The 25188-nt window shown below is 39.8% G+C and overlaps 2 protein-coding genes across 3 annotated transcripts in view; one reads left to right on the top strand and one right to left on the bottom strand.

Moving 5' to 3' along the window:
• Nucleotides 1-25, bottom strand: part of pam (peptidylglycine alpha-amidating monooxygenase) — a 110012-nt gene extending 109987 nt beyond the window's left edge. Inside the window, exon 1 of the mRNA XM_062031430.1 lies at nucleotides 1-25. This exon is cut by the window's left edge and continues 225 nt beyond it. The gene's annotated coding sequence lies outside the window, so the exon portion shown is untranslated.
• Nucleotides 1-23757, top strand: part of naif1 (nuclear apoptosis inducing factor 1) — a 24219-nt gene extending 462 nt beyond the window's left edge. The window contains exons 1-3 of one of the 2 annotated variants that reach the window (XM_062031434.1): nucleotides 1-97; nucleotides 15970-16020; nucleotides 22293-23757. The exon at nucleotides 1-97 is cut by the window's left edge and continues 462 nt beyond it. In XM_062031434.1, coding sequence (XP_061887418.1) covers nucleotides 1-97; nucleotides 15970-16020; nucleotides 22293-22843 — 699 coding nt within the window. In that variant the 3' untranslated portion in view covers nucleotides 22844-23757. The remainder of the gene's footprint in view (nucleotides 98-15969; nucleotides 16021-22292) is intronic. The other variant, XM_062031435.1, reaches the window with a different exon arrangement.
• Nucleotides 23758-25188: the final 1431 nt, after the last annotated feature.

Genomic DNA, 25188 nt, shown 5'->3' with positions numbered 1-25188 from the left:
GAAGCCACCATCATCAGTTTACCTGCGGGAGACTCGGATGGCGAGATCGCGTTGCCCGTCACCGTGAACGCCGCCGCCACCGTCACACTTGCAGAGAGTAAGTAGTTTGTTCCCCATTCTTCTTCATATTTGTCATCACAAACTTTTAAAACAATGTTATCGCGACACTTCTCAATGTGTGTTCCTGATCAGTTTAGTACCAAAAATATATCGCAATTCAAGGCAAAATTTTAAATGTTATCTTTTAAATGTCAACTTTTTGTGGCTTACCGCTTGAAATGTTTTTATCCATCCATTCATTTCCCATGGCTTGTCCCTCTCGGGGGATGCTGGAGCCTATCCCAGCTGCATTCGGGTACCCCCTGGACAAGTTGGCAACACTAAAATTGGCCCCTGACCCTGGGCAAATTAAGGCCCGGGGGCCACATGCGGCCCGTTGAGCTTTTCTATCTGGCCCGCCGGACATTCCCAAATAATTGTTTTAGATCTTTAAGATGGAAACTGTAGCTGCCATTATGATGTGCAGTCATGTTTTCTAATGACCGTAAGTCTTCAACTATACAAAGTATTTCAATGGTTGGTATCTGCGCTTATGGATGATATACTAGTTACTATGGTAATCTAATGAGTTACTATGGTCATCTAATGAGTTACTATGGTAATCTACGTCACAGCAGCTCAGACGAGGCACCAAGCAGTGTGGGCGGGAAGCGTTTCCACAGACGCGGAAGGAGATTTTCACAACAAAGTTCTAAAGCTTAGTGATATATACAATAAAATAGAATAGAATAGAATAGAAAATACTTTATTGATCCCTGGGGGAAATCCAGCAAATATCAGATTGTAGGTGGGTTTATTTTGTACCCTTCACGTTCATATTTCACTGTTTGTTGCGTTTCACTTGATTGTAAAATATGTTGATCGAAAGGGGGTGTGACGTTCATATTTTCTCAATATTCAGTGTTTTATCATTCATAGAAAAATGTAAAAATTCCATTACGTTTTTTAAGGCGGTCTGTCATAACGTTTTAAGCATTCAATCAGACATTATTGTGAGGTTTTGTATTAGTGTTCCTAAAAATAGATATACCAGCCCCAAGACACATTTTTTTCTCTAAATGTGGCCCCAGAGTCAAAATAAGGCCTGCCCTAGTGTGTGTATGTTGTCTGTCTATCTGTGTTGAAATGTATGTGTGTGTGTCATTAAATGTATGCTGTTTTGATTTGTATTTAATTTGCATCTAAATTCAAATGTGGCATTTGCTTTTTTTTTTAATAGTATTTATTAATTCATTTGGTAGAGAAATCATAATACAGGCAATGAGAAAACAGACACTGTTTTTTCCCCCTTTGTCCCCCCTTCCCAAAAAAAAACAAAGCCAAACAAAAAAAAAAAAGTAAAATAATAACAATAATAACTAATACAAGTTTCAATCAATCAATCAAAAACAAGGTTTTCCATAATAAAAGAACAACTTCAACTACAGTTTTGGAAAAAAGTGCCAACATGGCACTGCCATATTTATTATTGAAGTCACAAAGTGCATTATTTTTTTTAACATGCCTCAAAACAGCAGCTTGGAATTTGGGACATGCTCTCCCTGAGATAATCCTAATACCCACTACAACTATAGGAAATACTATACGTTGACTTTCACAAAGTGCATTATTTTTTATTTTTTTTAAACATGCCTCTAAACAACAGCTACAAATACAATGAAGGCACACAGCTTCAGTCCAGAGTATACTAGAGCATACTTGCCAACCTTGAGACCTCCGAATTCGAGAGATGGGGGGGGGGGGTATATATTGTAGCGTTTGATTGATTGATTAAGACTTTTATTAGTAGATTGCAAAGTACAATACATATTCCGTACAATTGACCACTAAATGGTAACACCCGAATAAGTTTTTCAACTTGAGTCGAGGTCCACGTTAATCAATTCATGGTCCCGGAAGAGTTAGTGCTGCAAGGGGTTCTGGGTATGTGTTTATGTTGTGTTACGGTGCGGATGTTCTCCCGAAATGTGTTTGTCATTCTTGTTTGGTGTGGGTTCACAGTGTGGCGCATATTTGTAACAGTGTTAAAGTTGTTTATACGGACACCCTCAGTGTGACCTGTATGGCTGTTGATCAAGTATGCTTTGCATTCACTTATGTGTGTGTAAAAGCCGCATATATTATGTGACTGGGCCGGCACGCTGTTTGTATGGAGGAAAAGCTGACGTGACGACAGGTTGTAGAGGACGCTAAAGACGACCCTTTAAAGGCCTACTGAAACCCACTACTACCGACCACGCAGTCTGATGGTTTATATATCAATGATGAAATCTTAACATTGCAACACATGCCAATACGGCCGGGTTAGATTAGTAAAGTGCAATTTTAAATTTCCCGCGAAATATCCTGCTGAAAACGTCTCGGTATGATGACGTTTGCGCGTGACGTCACGGATTGTAGCGGACATTTTGGGACACCATTGTGGCCAGCTATTAAGTCGTCTGTTTTCATCGCAAAATTCCACAGTATTCTGGACATCTGTGTTGGTGAATATTTTGCAATTTGTTTAATAAACAATGGAGATAGCAAAGAAGAAAGCTGCAGGTGGGAAGCGGTGTATTAGCGGCCGGCTGCAGCAACACAAACACGTAGCGGCTACGTCGTAGCCGGTGTTTCATTGTTTACATTCCCGAACGATGACAGTCAAGCTTTACCATTGGCCTGTGGAGAACTGAGACAACATAGACTCTTACCAGGAGGACTTTGAGTTGGATACGCATGCTTGTGGAGATGGGACAACAGAGACTCTTACCAGGAGGACTTTGAGTTGGATACGCGCTACCGTGAGTACGCAGCTGCGGCTTCCAAACATTTGATCGCTTGCCCGTACGTGCGTGCCGCTATGTGCATGTCACGTACGTAACTTTGGGGAAATATATGTGCTGTATGAACTTTGGGGAGGTGAACGGTACTTTGGGCTGTGGGATTGAGTGTGTTGTGCGGGTGTTTGATTTGTATTGGCGGGTTATATGGACGGGAGAGGGGAGGTGTTTGTTATGTGGGATTAATTTGTGGCATATTAAATATAAGCCTGGTTGTGTTGTGGCTAATAGAGTATATATATGTCTTGTGTTTATTTACTGTTTTAGTCATTCCCAGCTGAATATCAGGTCCCACCCGCCTCTCACAGCATCTTCCCTATCTGAATCGCTTCCATTGCCCTCCAGTTTTTCACTCTCACTTTCCTCATCCACAAATCTTTCATCTTCGCTCAAATTAATGGGGAAATCGTCGCTTTCTCGGTCCGAATCACTCTCGTTGCTTGTGGCCATGATTGTAAACAATGTGCAGATGTGAGGAGCTCCACAACCTGTGACGTCACGCTACTTCCGGTAGCGGCTTGAAAAAAATGTCAACAATGTACATTGTACAAAAGCAGCGACAATTGAAAATATGGCAAAACGATAAAAAAAAATGTTAAGACTAATCAATAATAACAGAATTGTTTTAAATGTGTATATACATTTTTTGAGCCTTTTAAAATACAATCATATCATCATAGCAAATTATGCAAATTGCTTGATGATGTCACCGTGATCACGCCCATAACCACGCCCCCACCGCCACAGGTATCTTGGCAGTTTAGGGGAAACCCTGTACACACATGCCAGAATGACCAGTGGTATTAATAGGTTTATTGGAGTGAACTTCAAGGACTCACAGGTGGTGATTTTTTTTAAAGGTGCTTTTTGCAACCTTTATGCGCATGCCTAGAGGACACGTAAGCATTATATCCCCACCACTTTCAGCAGCCAATGATGTAACTATGCCTGTACTTAGTGCACAAACATCAGCTTTTGGTGTTGTAAGCTAATGAAAATGATCTGAATAGCTAACATTAGCTATCATTGTTTGTATATTCTATCATAAGAACAACTTACTGCAAATTGTTAGTTGCTGCTCTAGGACACGCTTCCTGAGTGTACTTTAGTGCGAGACAGCGATGAGTGACAAGCATGAACACCAAACAAATTCATTGGGCTGATGAGCAGTTTCTATATATAAACATATATATATAAATATAAACATGTTACGACTTCCCCAGGGTGTACCCCGCCTTCCGCCAGAATGCAGCTGGGATAGGCTCTAGCACCCACCGTGACTCCGAAAGGGACAAGCGGTAGAAAATGAATGGATGGATGGATAGTAACTGAGAAAAATTTCAAAATGCATGTTCTGTTAAACCACTCATTTAAAGGCCTACTGAAATGATTTTTTTTTATTTAAACGGGGATAGCAGATCTATTCTATGTGTCATACTTGATCATTTCGCGATATTGCCATATTTTTGCTGAAAGGATTTAGTATAGAACAACGACGATAAAGATTGCAACTTCTGGTATCTGATTAAAAAAAAAAGGCTTGCCCCTACCGGAAGTAGCGTGATGTAGTCAGTTGAACATATACGCAAAGTTCCCTATTGTTTACAATGATGGCCGCATGAAGTGAGAGAGATTCGGACCGAGAAAGCGACAATTTCCCCATTAATTTGAGCGAGGATGAAAGATTTGTGGATGAGTAAAGTGCAAGTGAAGGACTAGTGGGGAGTTGAAGCTATTCAGATAGGGAAGATGCTGTGAGAGCCGGGGGTGACCTGATATTCAGCTGGGAATGACTACAACAGTAAATAAACACAAGACATATAAATACTCTATTAGCCACAACACAACCAGGCTTATATTTAACATGCCACAAATTAATCCTGCATAAAAACACCTGCGTGTTTGTTATGCTAGCTCCTAGCTCCTCTGCTAGCTCCTAGCTCCATAGAACACGCCAATACAATTTAAACACCTGATCAACACACACACTCACTCAGCCCAAAAGACCGTTCACCTAACCCAAGGTTCATAAAGCTTATATATTTTTAAAAAGTTACGTACGTGACGCGCACGTACGGTACGGTACGTGTTATGCTAGCTCCTAGCTCCTATGCTAGCTCCTAGCTCCATAGAACACGCCAATACAATTCAAACACCTGATCAACACACACAATCACTCAGCCCAAAAGACCGTTCACCTAACCCAAGGTTCATAAAGCTTATATATTTTTAAAAAGTTACGTACGTGACGCGCACGTACGGTACGGTACGTGTTATGCTAGCTCCTAGCTCCTATGCTAGCTCCTAGCTCCATAGAACACGCCAATACAATTCAAACACCTGATCAACACACACAATCACTCAGCCCAAAAGACCGTTCACCTAACCCAAGGTTCATAAAGCTTATATATTTTAAAAAAGTTACGTACATACGCAAAAAAAAGTTGCGCACATACGGTCAAGCGATCAAATGTTTAGAAGCCAAAGCTGCATACTCACAGTAGCACGTCTGCGTCTTTGTCATCCAAATCAAAGTAATCCTGGTAAGAGTCTGTGTTGTCCCAGTTCTCTACAGGCGTCTGTGTATCGAAGTCAAAAGTCCTCCTGGTTAGAGTCTCTGTTATCCGAGTTCTTCCATCTTGACTGCATCTTTCGGGAATGTAAACAAAGAAGCGCCGGCTGTGTACTGTTGTGGCTGACTACGTTCGAAAAATACGTCCATTTCGCACCGACAACTTTCTTCTTTGCTTGCTCAGCTTCCTTCTTCATAATGCAATGAACATGATTGAAACAGATTCACGAACACAGATGTCCAGAATACTGTGGAATTATGAAATGAAAACAGAGCTTTTTCGTATTGGCTTCAATGTGGAAGGCATACCCGTGTTCGCCGGTCTACGTCACGCGCATACGTCATCCTCAGAGGCGTTTCCAACCGGAAGTTTAGCGGCAAATTTAAAATGTCACTTTATAAGTTAACCCGGCCGTATTGGCATGTGTTATAATGTTAAGATTTCATCATTGATATATAAACTATCAGACTGCGTGGTCGGTAGTAGTGGGTTTCAGTAGGCCTTTAAAAAATTTTTTTTTTTTTTTTTTTTTGAAAAATGTAACTTTGAGCAAGTTGCAAACAGCCCCTTTAAAAATATGAACTCCTTTTTAGTTCTTGTCTTATTTTTCTAAAAATCTAGTATGAAATTATTCTTACTTCTTTGGTGGTGGTACGGTATGGTATATGGTTATAATTAACAGATGGATTAATTTATGTTGAAAATGTATCTGAAATTAAACAAAACTCCAAATCTGAAAAGACAACTGTCAGGAGGGCATGACATCACTCACTCACTCATTCCGGGACAAGAGGTTGTAGGGGTACCATGCCAGACTGGTCAGTCAGTGCTCTCCACCAGGCACAGTCTTCGGCTAAATGCTGAGGTGTTGTCGAGCCAGGCCTCCGTTGTCTGCCACTGCGACGTTTGCCCTCGACTGCACCTTGGACAATGGTCTTGGGAAAGGAGTTGTGACGAAATATGTGGCCAAAACAGGCAAGCTTGCGGGGCCTGACTGTTGTAAGTAAGGGCTCCTGCCTGCCTGCGTGAGTGTCAACTTGCTGCTTAACATAGTTATTGATCTTTTGCTCTTTGTATGAAATGCATAGGAACCTTCTGAAACACTTGCACTCAAACGCCTGGATTTTTGTATTAAGTGGAAAACACCAAGGACCTGTACAGCTTAATCTTCACGGGGAGGCTAATGGAGTAGCTTCTCCAGATCACATTCAGTCTTGTCATGGCAGATGAGGTCTTTTTTCTTTTTCTTTTCCATCCTTGCATAGTGTGGACCCCAATTACTTGAAGGTTTCCACTTCTTCAAGTCCGGCTGGTCAACATGATGTTGGTTGCTGGTTGACAAGGACCTTACTTTTTTCCAAGCTGATTTGCATATCATAAGCTCCCGATGCCATCACTAACTTGGTTGTAAGGTCTTTGAGTTATTTTTCATTGCCTCCTATCAGGTCTAGGTCGTCTGCAAATTGCGGATTGCAGCGAGGACGTCCTTCGACAGAAATGGAGGTGTGGTGGTCATTCAGTGTTTCTTGCATGATGTTCTCCAGGTAAATGTTGAAAAGAACTGGAGCGAGGAGACATCCTTGACATACTACAACTGTAAAACGTCTCCAAAGTTGTTGTTTAGGAGAATTCCGCTGCTGGAGTCATTGTACAGCACATTGATCACCTGGATGACATTGCTGTGAAAGTTGTAGTTTTTCATTACTTGCCACAAACCCTTGTACCAGACGCGGTTTAAAGGCCTTCTTGAAGTCAGTAAAACTGATAAAAGTCATGCTGGTGCTGTAGATGTTTCTCGATGTGCACTTTGACATTAAAAATCTCTTCAAACGTACTTGTCCTTGGTTAAAATTCTGCCTGCTCCTCTGCAATGAGTTTTTCTGCCTTCCCCTTCAGTCTGTTAAAGAGGACCCTCAGCAGTAGACCACTGGGATGGCTGATTAGGCTGATAGTCCTAGAGTTCTGACAGATTCTCAAATTGCCTTTTTTAGAGATCGGTATTATTAGAGACTGGGTGCATTCCTTTGGGCACTGTTTTGTCTCCCAGATCCTCTGGCAAATGATGGCTGGTGCCATGATGACCTGAGGCTCTCCATGCTTCAGGAGCTCTGCTGGACATTATCCACCCTCTGTGACTTGCCACCTTTAAGTGTACGCACAGCTTCCTCCACCTCTGCATGTAGTATTGGTGCATCTCCTGGCTCCCTGTTGTCATCGCTTGCATTGTCCAGCAAGGTTGTATTTGGTCTCATCCTGTAGTTGTAGAGTTCACTGCAATACTCTGTCCATATTTCCAATTACAGTTGCCTCTTCTGTTAGAAGAGATCCATCTTTGCTCTCGATGACTGCAGCCCGAGTTTGCTGAGTTCTTGTCAATGTCTGCAGTATGTCAAAGGCTGCTTTGTTGTTATTATTATTCAACATGCTGTGGATATTTTGGCGACACTCAGAGATGATGCTTGGTAGAAATGTCAAACAATTACTCCTCAGAATGATTGATGTGCACTTGAGAGACATTAACAATTACCACACCCCTGTGTGCAATTACACCAATGAATATAAAAGTTTATGCAAAGAGGTGCAAAAACACATTAAATTATCAGCATGTTCGCCAGGTATTTTAAATTCCCGTACAAGGCAGCTGAACAGGCCGGACTTAAAGCGCAGTTTAAAGCAACAGACGGTTTTCTTAATGTAATCGGCGAAGCTATCGACTGCACACTCATTGCTCGCCATCATATGACGAATATGTAAATGTCAACAGGAAATATTTTTATTTGATAAATGTACAGATCATATGTGATGTGCGAATGCAATGACGCAATATTGTAGCGATGTGGCCTGGGTTCAACACATGATTCTTACATTCTTAGTAAGTAAGAGCATGATTGGGAATAGACTACAAGGGGAGTACTGTATTTACCGCACTATAAGGCGCACCTAAAAAACTCAAATTTTCTCAAAAGCTGACAGTGCGCCTTATAATCCGGTGCGCCTTATATATGGACCAATATTGAGCCACAACAGGTCTGGCAACTACGGTAAGCAGCCGCCGACTTCATTTTCCCCCATAGAAGAAGAAGCACGTGATGCATGCCGGGATATATGACGGCGCGAGGCGTGCCGTTTCATTTCCATTTGTGTGTTTATGTAAAGACCCCAAAATGGCTCCTATTAAGAGACACGCTCAACTGTGGTCCGAGCTTTCAGGAAGGCAAGAATTGTCACTGAACTGCTAGACAACAGCAGCGACACTGACTCGATTAATGACGACTTTGACGAGACGGAGACCGGGCATGTTGGATGCCGTATTCGCCCAACTGTTTTAATCCGGACACTGAAGGAATAACTTAATAAAGTGAGCTTTACATGTTTATTTTGTGTGTTGTGTTGTGTGACATTAACGTTTGAGCAACGTTGAGTTTAGGGCTGCAACAACTAATCGATTAAAACCGATTAAAATCGACTATAAAAATAGTTGGCGATTAATTTAGTCATCGATTCGTTGGATCTATTCTATGCGCTTTTTTTTTTTTTAGTAAACCTTTATTTATAAACTGCAACATGTACAAACAGCTGAGAAGCAATAATCAAAATAAGTATGGTGCCAGTATGCTGTTTTTTTCTTCAATAAAATACTGGAAAGGATAGAAATGTAGTTTGTCTCTTTTATCCGATTATTACTCGATTAATGGAAGTAATAATCGACAGATTAATCGATTAACAAATTAATCGTTAGTTGCAGCCCTAGTTGAGTTATTGATGTATTGTTATTGCTCTGCACTATTTCGAGTGTTACTATTGTGATTGCACTAACGTTTGATTTACCGTAACAGTATCAGACTGTTTTTTACGTGTTTATTGAATCGAGGAAAAGTTTCCCTCCACTATGTGATATAAATGTTGCACTACATGTTATACCTTGCTGTTGTTAAAAGATAAACGAAATACCACGTCACTGACTTTACCTCGGGGAAAATAATAAAACAGCTGTTTATTCATTTTCGGAGTGAACGGAGTTGTCAGAACGCTGGTTTGTAATCTATTAATAAAGTTTGACTGACCTATCTGACTGTTTTGTTGACATTCCCTTTAGCGCAGCTCCATCTAATGCAGCGTTTCTCAAAGTGTGGGGCGCGCCCCACTGGTGGGGAATAGAGACATGACATGAACGGGAGGAAATTTCACTTTGATTTTTTAAATTTTTTTATTATTATATTCTTTGATTTTTTTTTTTACTATGCTTTCATTTTCTATACACACTGGAAATCACTTTGGGATTCTGTCTGTGAAATCCGCTATATAGATAAATGTAAATTACTTACTTTTCCTGTATGCTTTACATTTCTAGGTAGGAGCGAAAGTTTGACAGACAGCAACAGTAACTAATGGGGGCGGGGCTAAGCGGAAGCTTTGTGAATGGCGAGTCACTGTGCGAGGATTTGCTGTTTTGCAAATACATAAAAAATAGAGCCACTGCTGATGAGCTGTTCAAGATAATGGACGGTTTCCTCAAAGAACACGACCTTAAATGGGAAAACTGTGTGGGCTTTTGCTCTGATGGCGCGCATGGCAAAGTCAAGAAACGGGCTGCAGGCTCTAATAAAGAGGGTTGCGCCAAATGCGCATTGGACACAATGTGTCATTCACCGGGAAACACTCGCGTCAAGGCAGCTCAGCCCCGAATTCAATGAGGTTTTAACAGTGGCAGTGTCAAGCCTGCAACCCCGATTTGAAAAGCTGTGCAGTGCAAAACAGGCTCATTGCAGCCACTAATGCTGGAGTACTGTAAAACTCATGTTCACTTGCCCTGTCCTCCTTTTTTTGGCAAAGATTGCAAAGTGGCACTTTTATTTTCATTTATTATTGAACTTGATGCAAGTTATTTGATTTATTATTGAACTTGATGCAAGTTATAACACTTTTTTGATTTATTATTGAACTTGATGCAAGTTATAACACTTTTGTTTTATTTATTATTGAACTTGATGCAAATTATAACACTTTTATTTGATTTATTATTGAACTTGATGCAAGTTATAACACTTTTTTTTTATTTATTATTGAACTTGGTGCAAGTTATAACACTTGTTTTATTTATTATTGAACTTGATGCAAGTTATAACACTTTTGTTTTATTTATTATTGAACTTGATGCAAGTTATTTGATTTATTATTGAACTTGATGCAAGTTATAACACTTTTGTTTGATTTATTATTGAACTTGATGCAAGTTATAACACTTTTTTTGATTTATTATTGAACTTGATGCAAGTTATAACACTTTTTTTTATTTATTATTGAACTTGATGCAAGTTATAACACTTTTGTTTTATTTATTATTGAATTGATGCAAGTTATTTTGTTTGATATTGAACTTGATGCAAGTTATACCACAGCTGCACAGTTATTTTATTTATTATTGAACTTGATTTTATTTTATGTTATTGAGTTTGAATGTATAAAACTTGATGTTACTTGATGTTCGATAAATTTGAAAATGTTAAGCTTGGCATTAGCGTTCTGTTGGGGCGATGGGGGCAGGTGGGGCTTGAAAACTCCCCCTTGTCCAAAGTGGGGGATGACAAAAAAAGTTTGAGAACCACTGATCTAATGGATGCATAACGTAACCCCAGCCTCTACTGTAGTGTCTATACTATGTGCCTTATAATGCGGTGCGCCTTATAATGCTGTGTGCCTTATATATGAACAAAGTTTTAAAATAGGCCATTCATTGAAGGTGCGCCTTATAATCCGGTGCGCCTTATAGTGCGGAAAATACGGTTTATTTATTAATGTAGTTATCCTAATAGTAATCCTGTTATGCACATTGAGCACATGCTCCCCCAAATTGTATATCCCGTCTTTACAGGATCATTCCGAGCTAGTGTTTAAAGTTAATTATTTTCATTTTTTTGCTGGTTAAACTACATGTCAAGATCTTTCAAACAAGCTCCTGATTGTCTTTGTGCGCAAAGAAAAAACTGTGACATACCAAACAACACTATTTCCATAGCGCATGCACTGCTGCACTAACTTGCAACTATAGTAGAATAGAGCAGGGGTCTTCAACCTTTTTTGCACCAGGAACCTGTTTAATGTAGGGATTCTTTTCATGGACCAACCTTCCACGTGTGGTAGATAACTACAGCAAAAATAAGTGCATGAAAAATACAACTCACCGTAATGCTGAATTAGTCTTTGCGATGAGATGGTCCCCAGCAAGTTGATGGTATATACTATATAGGGCTAAACGATTATGGCAAAATAATAATCAGGATTATTTTGATTGATATTGTAATCGCGATTAATAACACTATTATTCATTAATTTGAAAACCATAGTATTAATTGTACCACTATAACGCAACTTTAAATATAGTTAGAAAAAAAAGGAATATAGATTATTAACAAATAAACCACAACAGGTAAAATAATAACAATAGTAACAACAATACATTTAAATAACAATAGCGATATTAAAAAACTATAAAATTCAATATTTCCGTTTTAATTGTTATTCATTCTGTTTTTTTACCTTTTACACTAATTTACCACTATAGAGTGCTTTTCGGGGACGTCATGGCTTGGTTGGTAGAGCGGTCGTGCTAGCAGCATGAGGGTTCCAGGTTCGATCCCTGCTTCCGTCATCTTAGTCCCTGCCGTTGTGTCCTTAGCAGTGACGTGCGGTGAGGTTCATGGCTGGTGAGGCACTGACTTCATCACAGTCAGATTTACAAACATATGAACCTTAAAGAGTATCTTATTCATCATTTGATTGGCAGCAGTTAACGGGTTATGTTTAAAAGGTCATACCAGCATTCTTCCCTGCTTGACACTCAGCATCAAGGGTTGGAATTGGGGGTTAAATCACCAAAAATGATTCCCGGGTGTGGCGCCGCTGCTGCTCACTGCTCCCCTCACCTCCCAGGGGGTGATCAAGGGGATGGGTCAAATGCAGAGGACAAATTTCACCACACCTAGTGTGTGTGTGACTATCATTGGTACTTTAACTTAACTTTAACTTTACACATACAAACTGTAGCACACAAAAAAGCATATTTAATTAAAAAAATGTTATTATGGTCTTACCGTTACTTATAAATGAAGTCCATGCGCCGCTCCTTCTGAACAAAAGCATCAATAACTTGTTTATAGAAGTCTTCCTTATCTTTCTTCAGTTTTAAAAGTCTCTCTGTCTCGATGGAGATCTTCCTTTAATTATTACCTCCTGCTTCGATTGAAAGTCCAGTTTAGAAAACTGTTTTATTTTAGATATGTAATCCTCCATGTTAAAAGTCCAGGCGAGAGGAAAAAATAAACGATCGCTGCTAACTGTTGCTGCTTGTTGTCACTTATTCTGCAGCCGAGTAGTCGCAAGAATGATCCAAGGGATCACTAACGCCCTCTACCACCAGGAGGCGGGATTACTGCGAGCCTCACCCAGTTTGTCTTCGCAGCCGTTTTATGATTGCTCAGCACAAGAAATACGTTACACACATACAGTTGTTGACAAAATACACTGTACATTATATACCTCAGCTAAGTAAACTATGGAAATGTATAATATAATTCATATAGCAATACGGTCTCACTGCACAGCAGGCCAGCAGTTAGCCGAGTCATTGCGCAATCCATGGTGAGGCTCAACTGGCTGGTGACGCACCGCAAGTCTCTTCTCAGTATTTGAACGGCAAATGTGAAAATTCAGCGATTTTGAATAAAAATAATCTAAAACTGGTGAAGTTAAATGGAAAATAACTTTATAGTATAATCACTGGATACATATAACAATTTAATTTTTTTTTTTTCTTTTTACATTTTTTTTCTTTCCATGATGGCACGTGAGGCCCCGCCTCACCTGCCTCCCCTGACTGCACGTCACTGGTCCTTACGCAAGACACTTTACCCACCTGCTCTCAGTGCCACCCACACTGGTTTAAATGTAGCTTAAAAATGTAAATAATGGGTTTCACTATGTAAAGCGCCTAGAGTCTTTATAGAGAAAAGCGCTATTTAAATATAATTCACTTAACAGTTCACTTTTGTGTCAAATAACATTTTAGAAAATGTTTCTGTGCTTTTAGCTTGAAGAGTAAAGAAAGGACTTGACGCTGTTAAAAAAAATTATTAAAAAAAAGAGACTGCCTCTCAAGTTGCAACCACTGTTGTGTTTTTACATTGATCTTACATCGATGATGTCGTTCACCATAACACAAGCAGATGAGATGTGTTGTGGGTGTATGGACTGTGCAATTTCTGAACAAGTTGCAGCAGAGGACGCTATTATTATTTGCAATGCTATTCGGTCGTTTGTGTCACGGGACAGGAGAGCTATCATTTAATTGTAACTAAACATAACTGTTCAATAACTATTTTAAGTTAATGACATTAATGACATGCTGGTGTTAATCTGTATGGTCGTGTTCAGAGTTCACAAATGTTTGTAAATATATCGTGCCTGAAAAATTATTGACGGAGAATGAGAAGTGTTGTGTGTGTGTGTGTGTGTGCAAGAAAAAGACGTGTGTGCATGGGAAAGAATACGTGTCGGAATTTAACCTGTTGTTAGCACAAGACTGGCAATTATAGTTAAAAAGAGTGTCGTATTTTGAGACTTCTTTTGGATGCGACAACAACACAATACGCTGAAAAACGACACATTCAGTAATTATTTCTAGAGCGCACTGAGATATTAAGTACATCATATCAGTTTTCATTCAAATGTTTAATCACTGTTGTTTTATTTCATACAATCATTTGTGCATTTACCAGTTTTTGTTCAGTGACTTTGCTCCCTTTTTATATCTTGTTTTGCACGGCAACTTTATGTTGCCGTCGCTTTTTGTTAATCATTCGGACTTTGAGCATTTGAGTTTTTTGCGTGTGTGCTCCCTTTTGTTAATCTTTTTTGTATTTGTATCTGCTTTGGGGTCCAAATACGCCGCCAAACCGGCTTATGACAAGTTACTTATAAAATAATGTAATCAGTCAAGTACTAAGTTACTTTTTGAAAGAGTAATCAGTAGGGATGTCCGATAATATCGGCAGTCCGATATTATCGGCCGATAAATGCTTTAAAATGTAATATCGGAAATTATCGGTATCGGTTTATAAAAGTAAAATGTATGACTTTTTAAAACGCCACTGTGTACACGGACGTAGGGAGAGGTACAGAGCGCCAATAAACCTTAAAGGCGCTGCCTTTGCGTGCCGGCCCAGTCACATAATATCTACGGCTTTTCACACACACAAGTGAATGCAAGCATACTTGGTCAACAGCCATACAGGTCTCACTGAGGGTGGCCGTATAAACAACTTTAACACTGTTACAAATATGCACCACACTGTGAACCCACACAAAACAAGAATGACAAACACATTTCGGGAGAACATCCGCACCGTAACACAACATAAACACAACAGAACAAATACCCAGAACCCCTTGCAGCACTAACTCTTCCGGGACGCTACAATATACACCCCCCGCTACCCCCTACTCCCCGCCCCCCCCCCCAACCCCGCCCACCTCAACCTCCTCATGCTCTCTCAGGGAGAGCATGTCCCAAATTCCAAGCTGCTGTTTTGAGGCATTTAAAAAAAAAAAGCACTTTGTGACTTCAATAATAAATATGGCAGTGCCATGTTGGCATTTTTTTCCATAACTTGAGTTGATTTATTTTGGAAAACCTTGTTACATTGTTTAATGCATCCAGCGGGGCATCACAACAAAATTAGACATAATAATGTGTTAATTTCACAACTGTATATATCGGTATCGGTTGATATCAGAATCGGTAACTAAGAGTTGGACAATATCGGAATATCGGATATCGGCAAAAAAGCCATTATCGGACATCTCTAGTAATCAGTAATCAAATTACATTTTAAAACTAATTGTGGCAATACAGGTTAAGAGCAACAATAAAATGTAATAAGAGATTAGACTTTGTCTGTCTATCTGAATCGCTGCAGTATTCTGTCAATGAATTGTTTTAGCACTCAAATGAGCCACCGATAGCTACTTCTTATTTTGGTCTGGTCACTATGATGCACGTTGGCAGAAATACCCTTAAAAAACAGGGTTTTCACTGCCCATCCATAATTACCAGTTATGTTTTCGTCCATTTTACTGTCCTCAACACTGAAATTGTTCTGCGTAATTTTCACTTTCTCTCTGCTGCCACGCGTTGTTTAGACGCTTTATGTTTGTTGAGGGAGGAGGCATATGCCGTGCCAAGTCGGTTAAAAAAACGGGATCGCGTACCGTATTTTTCGGAGTATAAGTCGCACCGGAGTATAAGTCGCACCTGCCGAAAATGCATAATAAAGAAGGAAAAAAACATATTTAAGTCGCACTGGAGCCCGGCCAAACTATGAAAAAAACCGCGACTTATAGTCCGAAAAATACGGTACATATTTGAATCGAGATCACGACTTTTTACCGATTAATTGTGCAGCCCTAGTGTGATAGCTGGAGTTAATTTTCTCTTTTTCTGTTTGTGTTTAATTTAGCTATTCCAGCAGGCTCTTCAACAGTTTGTGATGAAGCAAAGTCCCTGAATGGTAAGGTTTTTGCCTCTGTTGAACCATTTCATACACTCTTAGAATTGTACCTATCCGCCTTAGTCTACGTGAATGTGTTTCTCATTTAGTACAGTCAAACATGTTCCTCACACTCAGTACGTTTCATTGCACTAAATTAGTCCGATTTCTCAAATAGTTCGTTTTTTTGCATTTTCACACCTACATGTGCAGTCAATGTGTCCATGCACTCTCTCTAATGCGACTATTAGCCATATGCCAAGTGCCTCTCGTACACTGGGGGGGTGCTTATTTTAATTTTAGCGCTGATAACTGACTTACCTTTCCGGTTGACCTACGACGTCACATTTGCGGATCCTTGCAACTCGTTTTAACTGAATATTGGCACAGGTTACAAATATTACATCTAATGGCCATGTTGATGTTAAATAGCAGACAGTATCAAAAAATTATCTTGAATTGCGCTATGGACATGATGTAATTACCAAGAATGTATCGGGTCCGACGCAAAGACAAGCGGCGGAAGAGTTTTTTCGAAGGAATTTTCAGAAGAAAATCTTGGAAACAAAACGTTTTAATGTCTCAAAGTTCATTTAAAAGGCTTTGTCGATTGATGGGAAGGAGTTTTAAATCCGAAGGAAAAGACCGTTCGCTCCCTGACTGATATCCAGAGGAAGGTTGCTATTATTCTGGACTATCTTGCCCGTTGTGTGGAAGTTTAATCAGTTGGTTTGCACAAATGCAGCGAGAAGAGTTTTGTGTACGCTTTATTATTCACCTTTAATAAACATTCTTCATTATCTTGCATCTCATTTGTATTTTATTTGGGAGTCCGAATTAAGCCGGCATATTACATTTCCTCAACTACCTTCTTATATAAATATCAGCTTATATTTTTCTACCATCGATGCCCTTCAAAATGTTCTGTTCTTTTAATTTGTTAAGCAGATGAACAGTCTCCTCTTCATTACAATTGTTGCTATGTTTTTATTGAATGGTATCTGCTTCCGAGTTGTATCCCGCGTGTTGAGACTATTGGTCCCCTGCGGCGCACACACTCCTTTGAGAGCTCTGGTTTCCAATAGTATAATCCAGGTGTGTTAGTCTGACTTTTCAAAAACCAAACACAATCGGATTAAGGTGTTTCCATAGGTTGTAGGAGGCTTAATTAGAGCCAAACTATTTGAGAAATTGGACTAATTTAGTGCATGGACATGTACTGACCAAGCCATTGCTTGCATATTTACTTGTGACTTTCACCAGAGACTCAAGGAGACCTGTGTTGATTCTGATCTACATCTAAAACACTTCCTTGGGGTCTGGATAATATGTATTGGCATACTTGCCAACTCTCCCGAATTTTCCGGGAGACTCCCGAATTTCAGCGCCTCTCCCAAAAATCTCCCGGGACAACCATTCTCCCGAATTTCTGCCGATTTCCAGCCGGACCTGAGTGAGGACACAGCCTGTCGTCATGTCCGCTTTTCGTGCCGGCCCAGTCAGGTTATAACATCTACGGATTTTGGAGCTCAGTGCGCAACTGCACAGACAACAAGAAGGAGACTATTATATATGTCTCCGTTATCCATAGGTTTATCTATAACCCATAAAGTAGGCAGGCACGGAGCTATTTCTCAGCGTGTGTTTATTCCAGGCGGCACGTTAATACACTGACACACAACATCCGGATTCCCATCATGCATTGCTTCAAAACTACGGCAAGTAGTAATGTCCAAACAAAGATAATGACAGAGAATAGAACGAGGATGGACAATTCAACCCTAAACTCACTCCTTTCCTGCAAATTAAATTTCACCTATGCTCCTTCAAAGGCTGTGCTACTGGCTACAATGAGTAGAGAGGAGTGTTATGTGTGTATATGTGTAAATAAATGAACACTGAAATTCTAGTATTTATTTTATATATATATATATATATATATATATATATATATATATATATATATATATATATATATGTATGTATGTATGTATGTATGTATGTATGTATGTATGTATGTATGTATGTATGTATGTATGTATGTATGTATGTATGTATATATATGTATGTATGTATGTATGTATGTATGTATGTATGTATGTATGTATGTATGTATGTATGTATGTATGTATGTATGTATGTATGTATGTATGTATGTATGTATGTATGTATGTATGTATATATGTATATATGTATGTATGTATGTATGTATGTATATATATATATATATATATATATATATATATATATATATATATATATATATGGGCAGCATGGTGGCAGAGGGGTTAGTGCGTCTGCCTCACAATACGAAGGTCCTGAGTAGTCGTGAGTTCAATCCCGGCCTCGGGATCTTTCTGTGTGGAGTTTGTATGTTCTCCCCGTGACTGCGTGGGTTCCCTCCGGGCACTCCGGCTTCCTCCCACCTCCAAAGACATGCACCTGGGGATACGTTGATTGGCAACACTAAATTGGCCCTAGTGTGTGAATGTTGTCTGTCTATCTGTGTTGGCCCTGCGATGAGGTGGCGACTTGTCCAGGGTGTACCCCGCCTTCCGCCCGATTGTAGCTGAGATAGGCTCCAGTGCCCCCCGCGACCCCGAAGGGAATAAGCGGTAGAAAATGGATGGATGGATATCGCCTTGCATGGCAGCTCCCGCCATCAGTGTGTGAATGGGTGAATGTGGAAATACTGTCAAAGTGCTTTGAGTACCTTGAAGGTAGAAAAGCGCTATACAAGTATAACCCATTTATCATTTATATATATATATATATATATATATGTGTGTGTGTGTGTGTATATATAAAATAAATACTTGAATTTCAGTGAATTCTAGCTATAAATATACTCCTCCCCCCTTAACCCCGCCCCCCGGCCCACCCCGATGCGCATCTCTGATGAGCATACATGCTTTCGCACACCTGGGACGCTGGCCTTCATTGGCGATGCCGGGGCAGAGAACAGATATTGCCAATCAGAACAAATTAAAAAGGATTTCAAAGTTGTCTTCAGTCTGTTGGAATAAATATTTTTATATGTGCACCATTCGCCACTAAGACCAGAACACTCTCAGTGGTGACAACTGGAGTGTGTATGGCACAGAGTTTCTCTTTTTATGTCAACGTCTTGCCCACCTTCACATGAAGCACAATTCTCTTCTTGTTTTGACTTTTTCTTTCTTTTACTTGCTCCTGAATCATATTGCCGCTACACCTGTATCCAACTACCCGTCCACACATCTGAATGTCGTGTGCTTTCAATCGTTGCCATGCGGCACAGTGTCACATATGGCAAGAAACGGTAGAGCCGCAGAAACAATCAATTAACTTGTTGGTGTTCTAAAGGGAAACTGGCTTCAGCTTCAGTGGCCATTTTTCGTTTAGACTTGTCTGCAGTCAATAATACATCCATCCATCCATCCATTTTCTACCGCTTGTCTCTTCCGGGGTCGCGGGGGTGGGGGGGCTGGTGCCTATCTCAGCTGCATTCGGGCGGTAGGCGGGGTACACCCTGCACCCTGGACAAGTCGCCACCTCATCGCAGGGCCAACGCAGATAGACAGACAACATTCACACTCACATTCACACACTAGGGCCAATTTATTGTTGCCAATCAACCTATGGTGCATGTTTTTGGAGGTGGGAGGAAGCCGGAGTACCCAGAGGGAACCAACGCAGTCACGGGGAGAACCTGCAAACTCCACACAGAAAGATCCCGACCTTCGTATTGTGAGGCACATGCAATAACCCCTGTCCCACCGTTCTGCCCTCAATAATACATAACATTGCTTTATGTGGACCAAAGCTTCCTTTTGAAAAAACCCCAAATATCTCCCGCCTAACGGCCACCTGTAACCAGAGTGAGTCTGGGGTGTCAAACTCATTTTAGCTCAAGGGCGGCATGAAGGAAAATCTGTTACCACGCGGGCCGGACTGGTGAAATCATGGCATAATAACTTAAAAATAAAGACAACTTCAGATTATTTTCTTTGTCTTATTTTGGCCAATAATAGAACAAGTACATTCTGAAAATGTACATACTACAAATAATCCTTCTGGCAAAACACTTGACATAAGTTGAAAACTCTGAGAGAGAAAAAATGGTGCACCATCAAGAACACAATTAGCCTGCTCGGTGGCCTTGTGGTCAGAGTGTCCGCCCCGAGATCGGTAGGTCGTGAGTTCAAACTCCGGCCGAGTCATAAAAAAGACTATAAAAATGGGACCCATTATCTCCCTGCCTGGCACTCAGCATCAAAGGTTGGAATTGGGGGTTAAATCACCAAAATCATTCCAGAGCGTGGCCCCTGCTGCTGCTCACTGCTCCCCTCACCTCCCAGGGGGTGGAACAAGGGAATGGGTCAAATGCAGAGGGTAATTTCACCACACCTAGTGTGTGTGGGATTATCAGTGGTACTTTAACTTTAACAATGAATTTAGACTTTGTCTCAGTGTAAGCACCTCCTGTTTAGCCTTCTAACTTTGGCAGTTTATTAAAAATGTTTGGAAAAGCAACCGATTGTTTCCACAAACCGCCGCATTGGTGAAATCTGCATACTGCCACAACACATTCATTTATCATCATTCAAATATTACAATTATAATTAAACATGGTGTCAGTTATCAGAACGACACCATAGCTTTGTGATGTGGCTTTTGTGAACAGAGCCTGTCGGGACCTAAGACTTTGTTTGAATGCTTCCACCTTCTGTAGCCTTTGTTCCGTGTCCATATTCTTGTCTTTGTGTTTCTTAGACGTTTCATAGTACCTTCTTAGATTATATTCTTTCATTACAGCCACACTTTCTCCACACAGAAGACACACAGGCCTGCCTTTTTACCTCCATGAACATGTACTCTGCCTCCCACCTGGCTTGAAACCCCCTGTTTCACCGTCCACCTTCCGTTTAGCCATTATTGGGGAGGGGGTTTCTGAAAGTTGACATCTGCCCTGAATGCTGATGAGGCCGAGGCCCACTTGCGACGCTGCAGTGAGTTCGCGGGCTACCGTTGCATTGTGGGGAATGGAGTATTGGTGCAGGCAAAACAGCAGCAGGCGGCAGTGGCCTGCGGGCCGGTTCTAATACTAATCAAATATCATCCCGGGGGCACCATCGATAATTCATTCACGGGCCTTGACTTTGACACCTAGGGACTAGGGCAGGGGTAGGGAACCTGTGGCTCTTTTGATGACTGCCTCTGGCTCTCAGATAGATCTTAGCTGACATTGCTTAACACGATAAGTAATGAATAATTCCGCTGGTAATCAGTTTTAAAAATAACGTTCAAAATATAAAACATTCTCATGCATTTTAATCCATCCATCCGTTTTCTACCGCACCTGTTCAAGAAGTCGTAATATTGGTAAGAAGTATTTTATTTGTTATTGGTTAGCTTCGGAATAACAATGTTATTAAAAAGAATAAGAGACTTATTATACTCTAAAAATTAGAGATGTCCTATCGGCCGATAAATGCATTACAATGTAATATCGGAAATTATCGGTATCGGTTTTTTATTATCAGTATCATTTTTGTTTTTTTGTTTTTTATTAAATCAACATAAAAAACACGATACACTTACAATTAGTGCACCAACCCAAAAAACCTCCCTCACTCATTCACACAAAAGGGTTGTTTCTTTCTGTTATTAATATTCTGGTTCCTACATTATACATCAATATATATCAATACAGTCTGCAAGGGATACAGTCCGTAAGCACACATGATTGTGCGTGCTGCTGGTCCACTAATAGTACTTACCTTTAACAGTTAATTTTACTAATTTTCATTAATTACTAGTTTCTAGGTAACTGTTTTTATATTGTTTTACTTTCTTTTGTATTCAAGAAAATGTTTTTAATTTATTTATCTTATTTTATTTTATTAATTTTTTTAAAAAGGACCTTATCTTCACCATACCTGGTTGTCCAAATTAGGCATAATAATGTGTTAATTCCACGACTGTATATATCAGTATCGGTTGGTATCGGTATCGGTAATTAAAGAGTTGGACAATATCGGAATATCGGATATCGGCAAAAAGCCATTATCGGACATCCCTACTAAAAATGTTGGTCTTACTTAAAAATGCACATATTTAGTTGTATTCAGTGTTAAAAATATTATATGGCTCTCACGGAAATACATTTTTAAATATTTGGCTTTCATGGCTCTCTCAACCAAAAAGGTTCCCGACCCCTGGACAAGGGCTTAGCCTGTAATGTGCATTTGAAAAGTGTCACAAATATCAGTTTTCTTGCTTCAAATTAATCTTCTGTGTTGTGTTTCCAGCTGAAACAGCCTACCAAGCATTAGAAGACGGCGACATGGTAGAATACTGCACAACGACCGTAGGCGATTCAGCGCCTGCTGTGGTGGCAACTGTCGAAGCTCCAGTAGAAGTGTTGGAGTCATCTACAGCTTCCTCGCCGCTACCGCCTCAGAGTCAGGCGAAGCCTCAGGAATTGAAGAGCCGCATTGCCCTCAACTCAGCTCGACTATTGCAAGAGCAGCGGGTCACCAACGTCCACATCCGACAGATAGCCCAGCACCTCGAGGGTCAGAACCAGCTTCTCCAGATGATGCGCCACTCCCAGGAGGCCCAGGTTTTTGCACAGGAGCGACAAGCTCAGGCCTTGGAAGGTACCCAAGCTGCACTGCTCGCTCTGGTCCAGATGCTCAGGCCTGCTCTAAAAGATTTGCGAAAATTTATGCAGAGCGGTAATGAAGTCACAAACTCGGGCAGCGCGGCAGCAGCGGTCACAACTGATGCGGCTTTAATAGATGAGCAGAACAGGCCCACGACATCACCACCTGCTGCACAAACTGAGGCAACACAATAGACTCTCCCTGTCTGAGGAATTCCTGCACATAGACTTGAACAAAGCCTTGAAAAACATTTCAGAGTTGCCTTAGGAAGCATGTACAAAAATGGAGCTCTTTTCCAAATTGGAAAACAGTCAGATGTTAACTTCAGTTTGAACTTTTATAGTTTTTGAGAGTAACTTTAGGTGGAAAACCGAAATTATGTTTTCATCCAGAATACTAAAGCCAGTCTTGTTTTTAGATGTTTGACCTCGACCAATGAAACCAAAAAATAACTCAACCAGTGTTTTTCCTAAACATTACATACTTACTACGATTAACGCAGGTAATCTCTACTGATTAGGAATACCATTTAATTTAGGAGTTACTGTGTTTATTAGGGATATTCAATTGCTCATTAAGATTTATGACTGTTGAACTGAGCGTCTATTAATCATTCTTTGATGCCATTTCACCAAACTGGATTGCACTATTTAGTTGCAAATAGCAGAGGCACGGTTGATTCCGTCTCAACTTGTTTGCTGTCCAAAGGAGTATTACATAGTGTCAGTTATTGATCAAACACTAGAATCAGAACAGGTGTACAGAATATTCAGAGAGATACTACTGGTCCGTTAAAAATATTGATTGAACAAATTAAAATAGATGCATTGATCACTCAGCTTTCCCATAGTCAATCCACAAGGGTTAGTCTAATGCCCACCCCTAGTGTGTATCGCTTTTACCGTGTACATTGTTTTTTCTTTTATATTTAAGTAGATGAATTATGTCATGAACTTGTCTTTAAAATATGACGTTAAATGGTACATCAGTCAAAAATATAGTACAGCCCAAAAGTTTTGACCTACCTTCTCATTCAATGCGTTTTCTTTATTTTCATGACTATTTACATTGTAGATTGTCACTGAAGGCATCAAAACTAGGAATTAACACATGCACGGTTATGTACTTAACAAAACAAGGTGAAATAACTGAAAACATGTTTTATATTCTAGTTTCTTCAAAATAGCCACCCTTTGCTCTGATTACTGCTTTGCACACTCTTGGCATTCTCTCGATGAGCTTCAAGAGGTAGTCACCTGAAATGGTTTTCACTTCACAGGTGCGCTTGAAGCTCATCGAGAGAATGCCAAGAGTGTGCAAAGCAGTAATCAGAGCAAAGGGTGGCTGTTTTGAAGAAACTAGAATATTATATTATTTATATATTCAAATATCTTTAAGAAACTAGATTGTCACTGAAGGCATCAAAACTAGGAATGAACACATGCAAGGTTATGTACTTAACAAAAAAAGGTGAAATAACTGAAAACATGTTTTATATTCTAGTTTCTTCAAAATAGCCACCCTTTGCTCTGATTATTGCTTTGCACATTGTCTCGATGAACTTCAAAAGGTAGTCACCTGAAATGTTTTTCACTTCACAGGTGTGCTTGAAACTTATCGAGTGTGCAAAGCAGTAATCAGAGCAAAGACTTAGACTTCCTTTTTATTGTCATTCAAATTTGAACTTTACAGCACAGATAAGAACGAAATTTCGTTACATAAAGGGTGGCTATTTTGAAGAAACTAGAATATAAAATATGTTTTCAGTTATTTTACCTTTTTTTTTTTATTAAGTACATAACTCCACATGTTTCATAGTTTTGATGCCTTCAGTGACAATCTACAATGTAAATAGTCATGAAAGTAAAGAAAACACATTGAATGAGGAGAAGGTGTGTCCAAACGTTTGGACACACGTTTGGAAAAAAATGATACTTTTGAAAACTGCCAGTGACATATGAATGATCCTTTTTTAAGATAAAAATGTTATCTACTCTTGTTTTAGTATCATAATTTCTGATCATAATCATGGATTCCAGTTAGTAATGCAATGGAACTGGTTTAAGTTGACCCTGTTTATGTCCACAAACCCTTTTAGTCGGCCAACTCTGCAAGTCCTGGTCCACTGTGTTTACTTTAAAAAAAGGTCCACTTCTTAAACCAAGGGTCTCAACTTTTATCACTAGGAGAGCTCTTTAGAGGAAAAAAAAGTGAGATGAGCTATTTGTGTTTTTAAGATATGAATGTGAGTAACAACATTTACATTGTAAAGCAGATCTCCAATCAAACAGTGTGGTCATTGATTTATAATATAATGAAATACATTAAGAGGAGGTATACTGCACCTTCCAATAAGAAGAATGTGTGATCGACCAGATAGTTTAAAAACATATAAACCAAGGTTACAGACCAGTACTCCTTCGCTTAGTTGAAGTTCCATAGACAAGTGAAAGTGCCGGGTAACCAATCAGGTGTTAGGATCCCCATGTGCTAACTACTATTACGCTGATTAAAAAAGACTGAAAAACATTGTTCAGAG

Source organism: Entelurus aequoreus, linkage group LG21, assembly GCF_033978785.1.
Source record: "Entelurus aequoreus isolate RoL-2023_Sb linkage group LG21, RoL_Eaeq_v1.1, whole genome shotgun sequence".
NCBI classification, from domain to species: domain Eukaryota; kingdom Metazoa; phylum Chordata; class Actinopteri; order Syngnathiformes; family Syngnathidae; genus Entelurus; species Entelurus aequoreus.
This window is presented reverse-complemented; position numbering and strand designations above follow the sequence as displayed.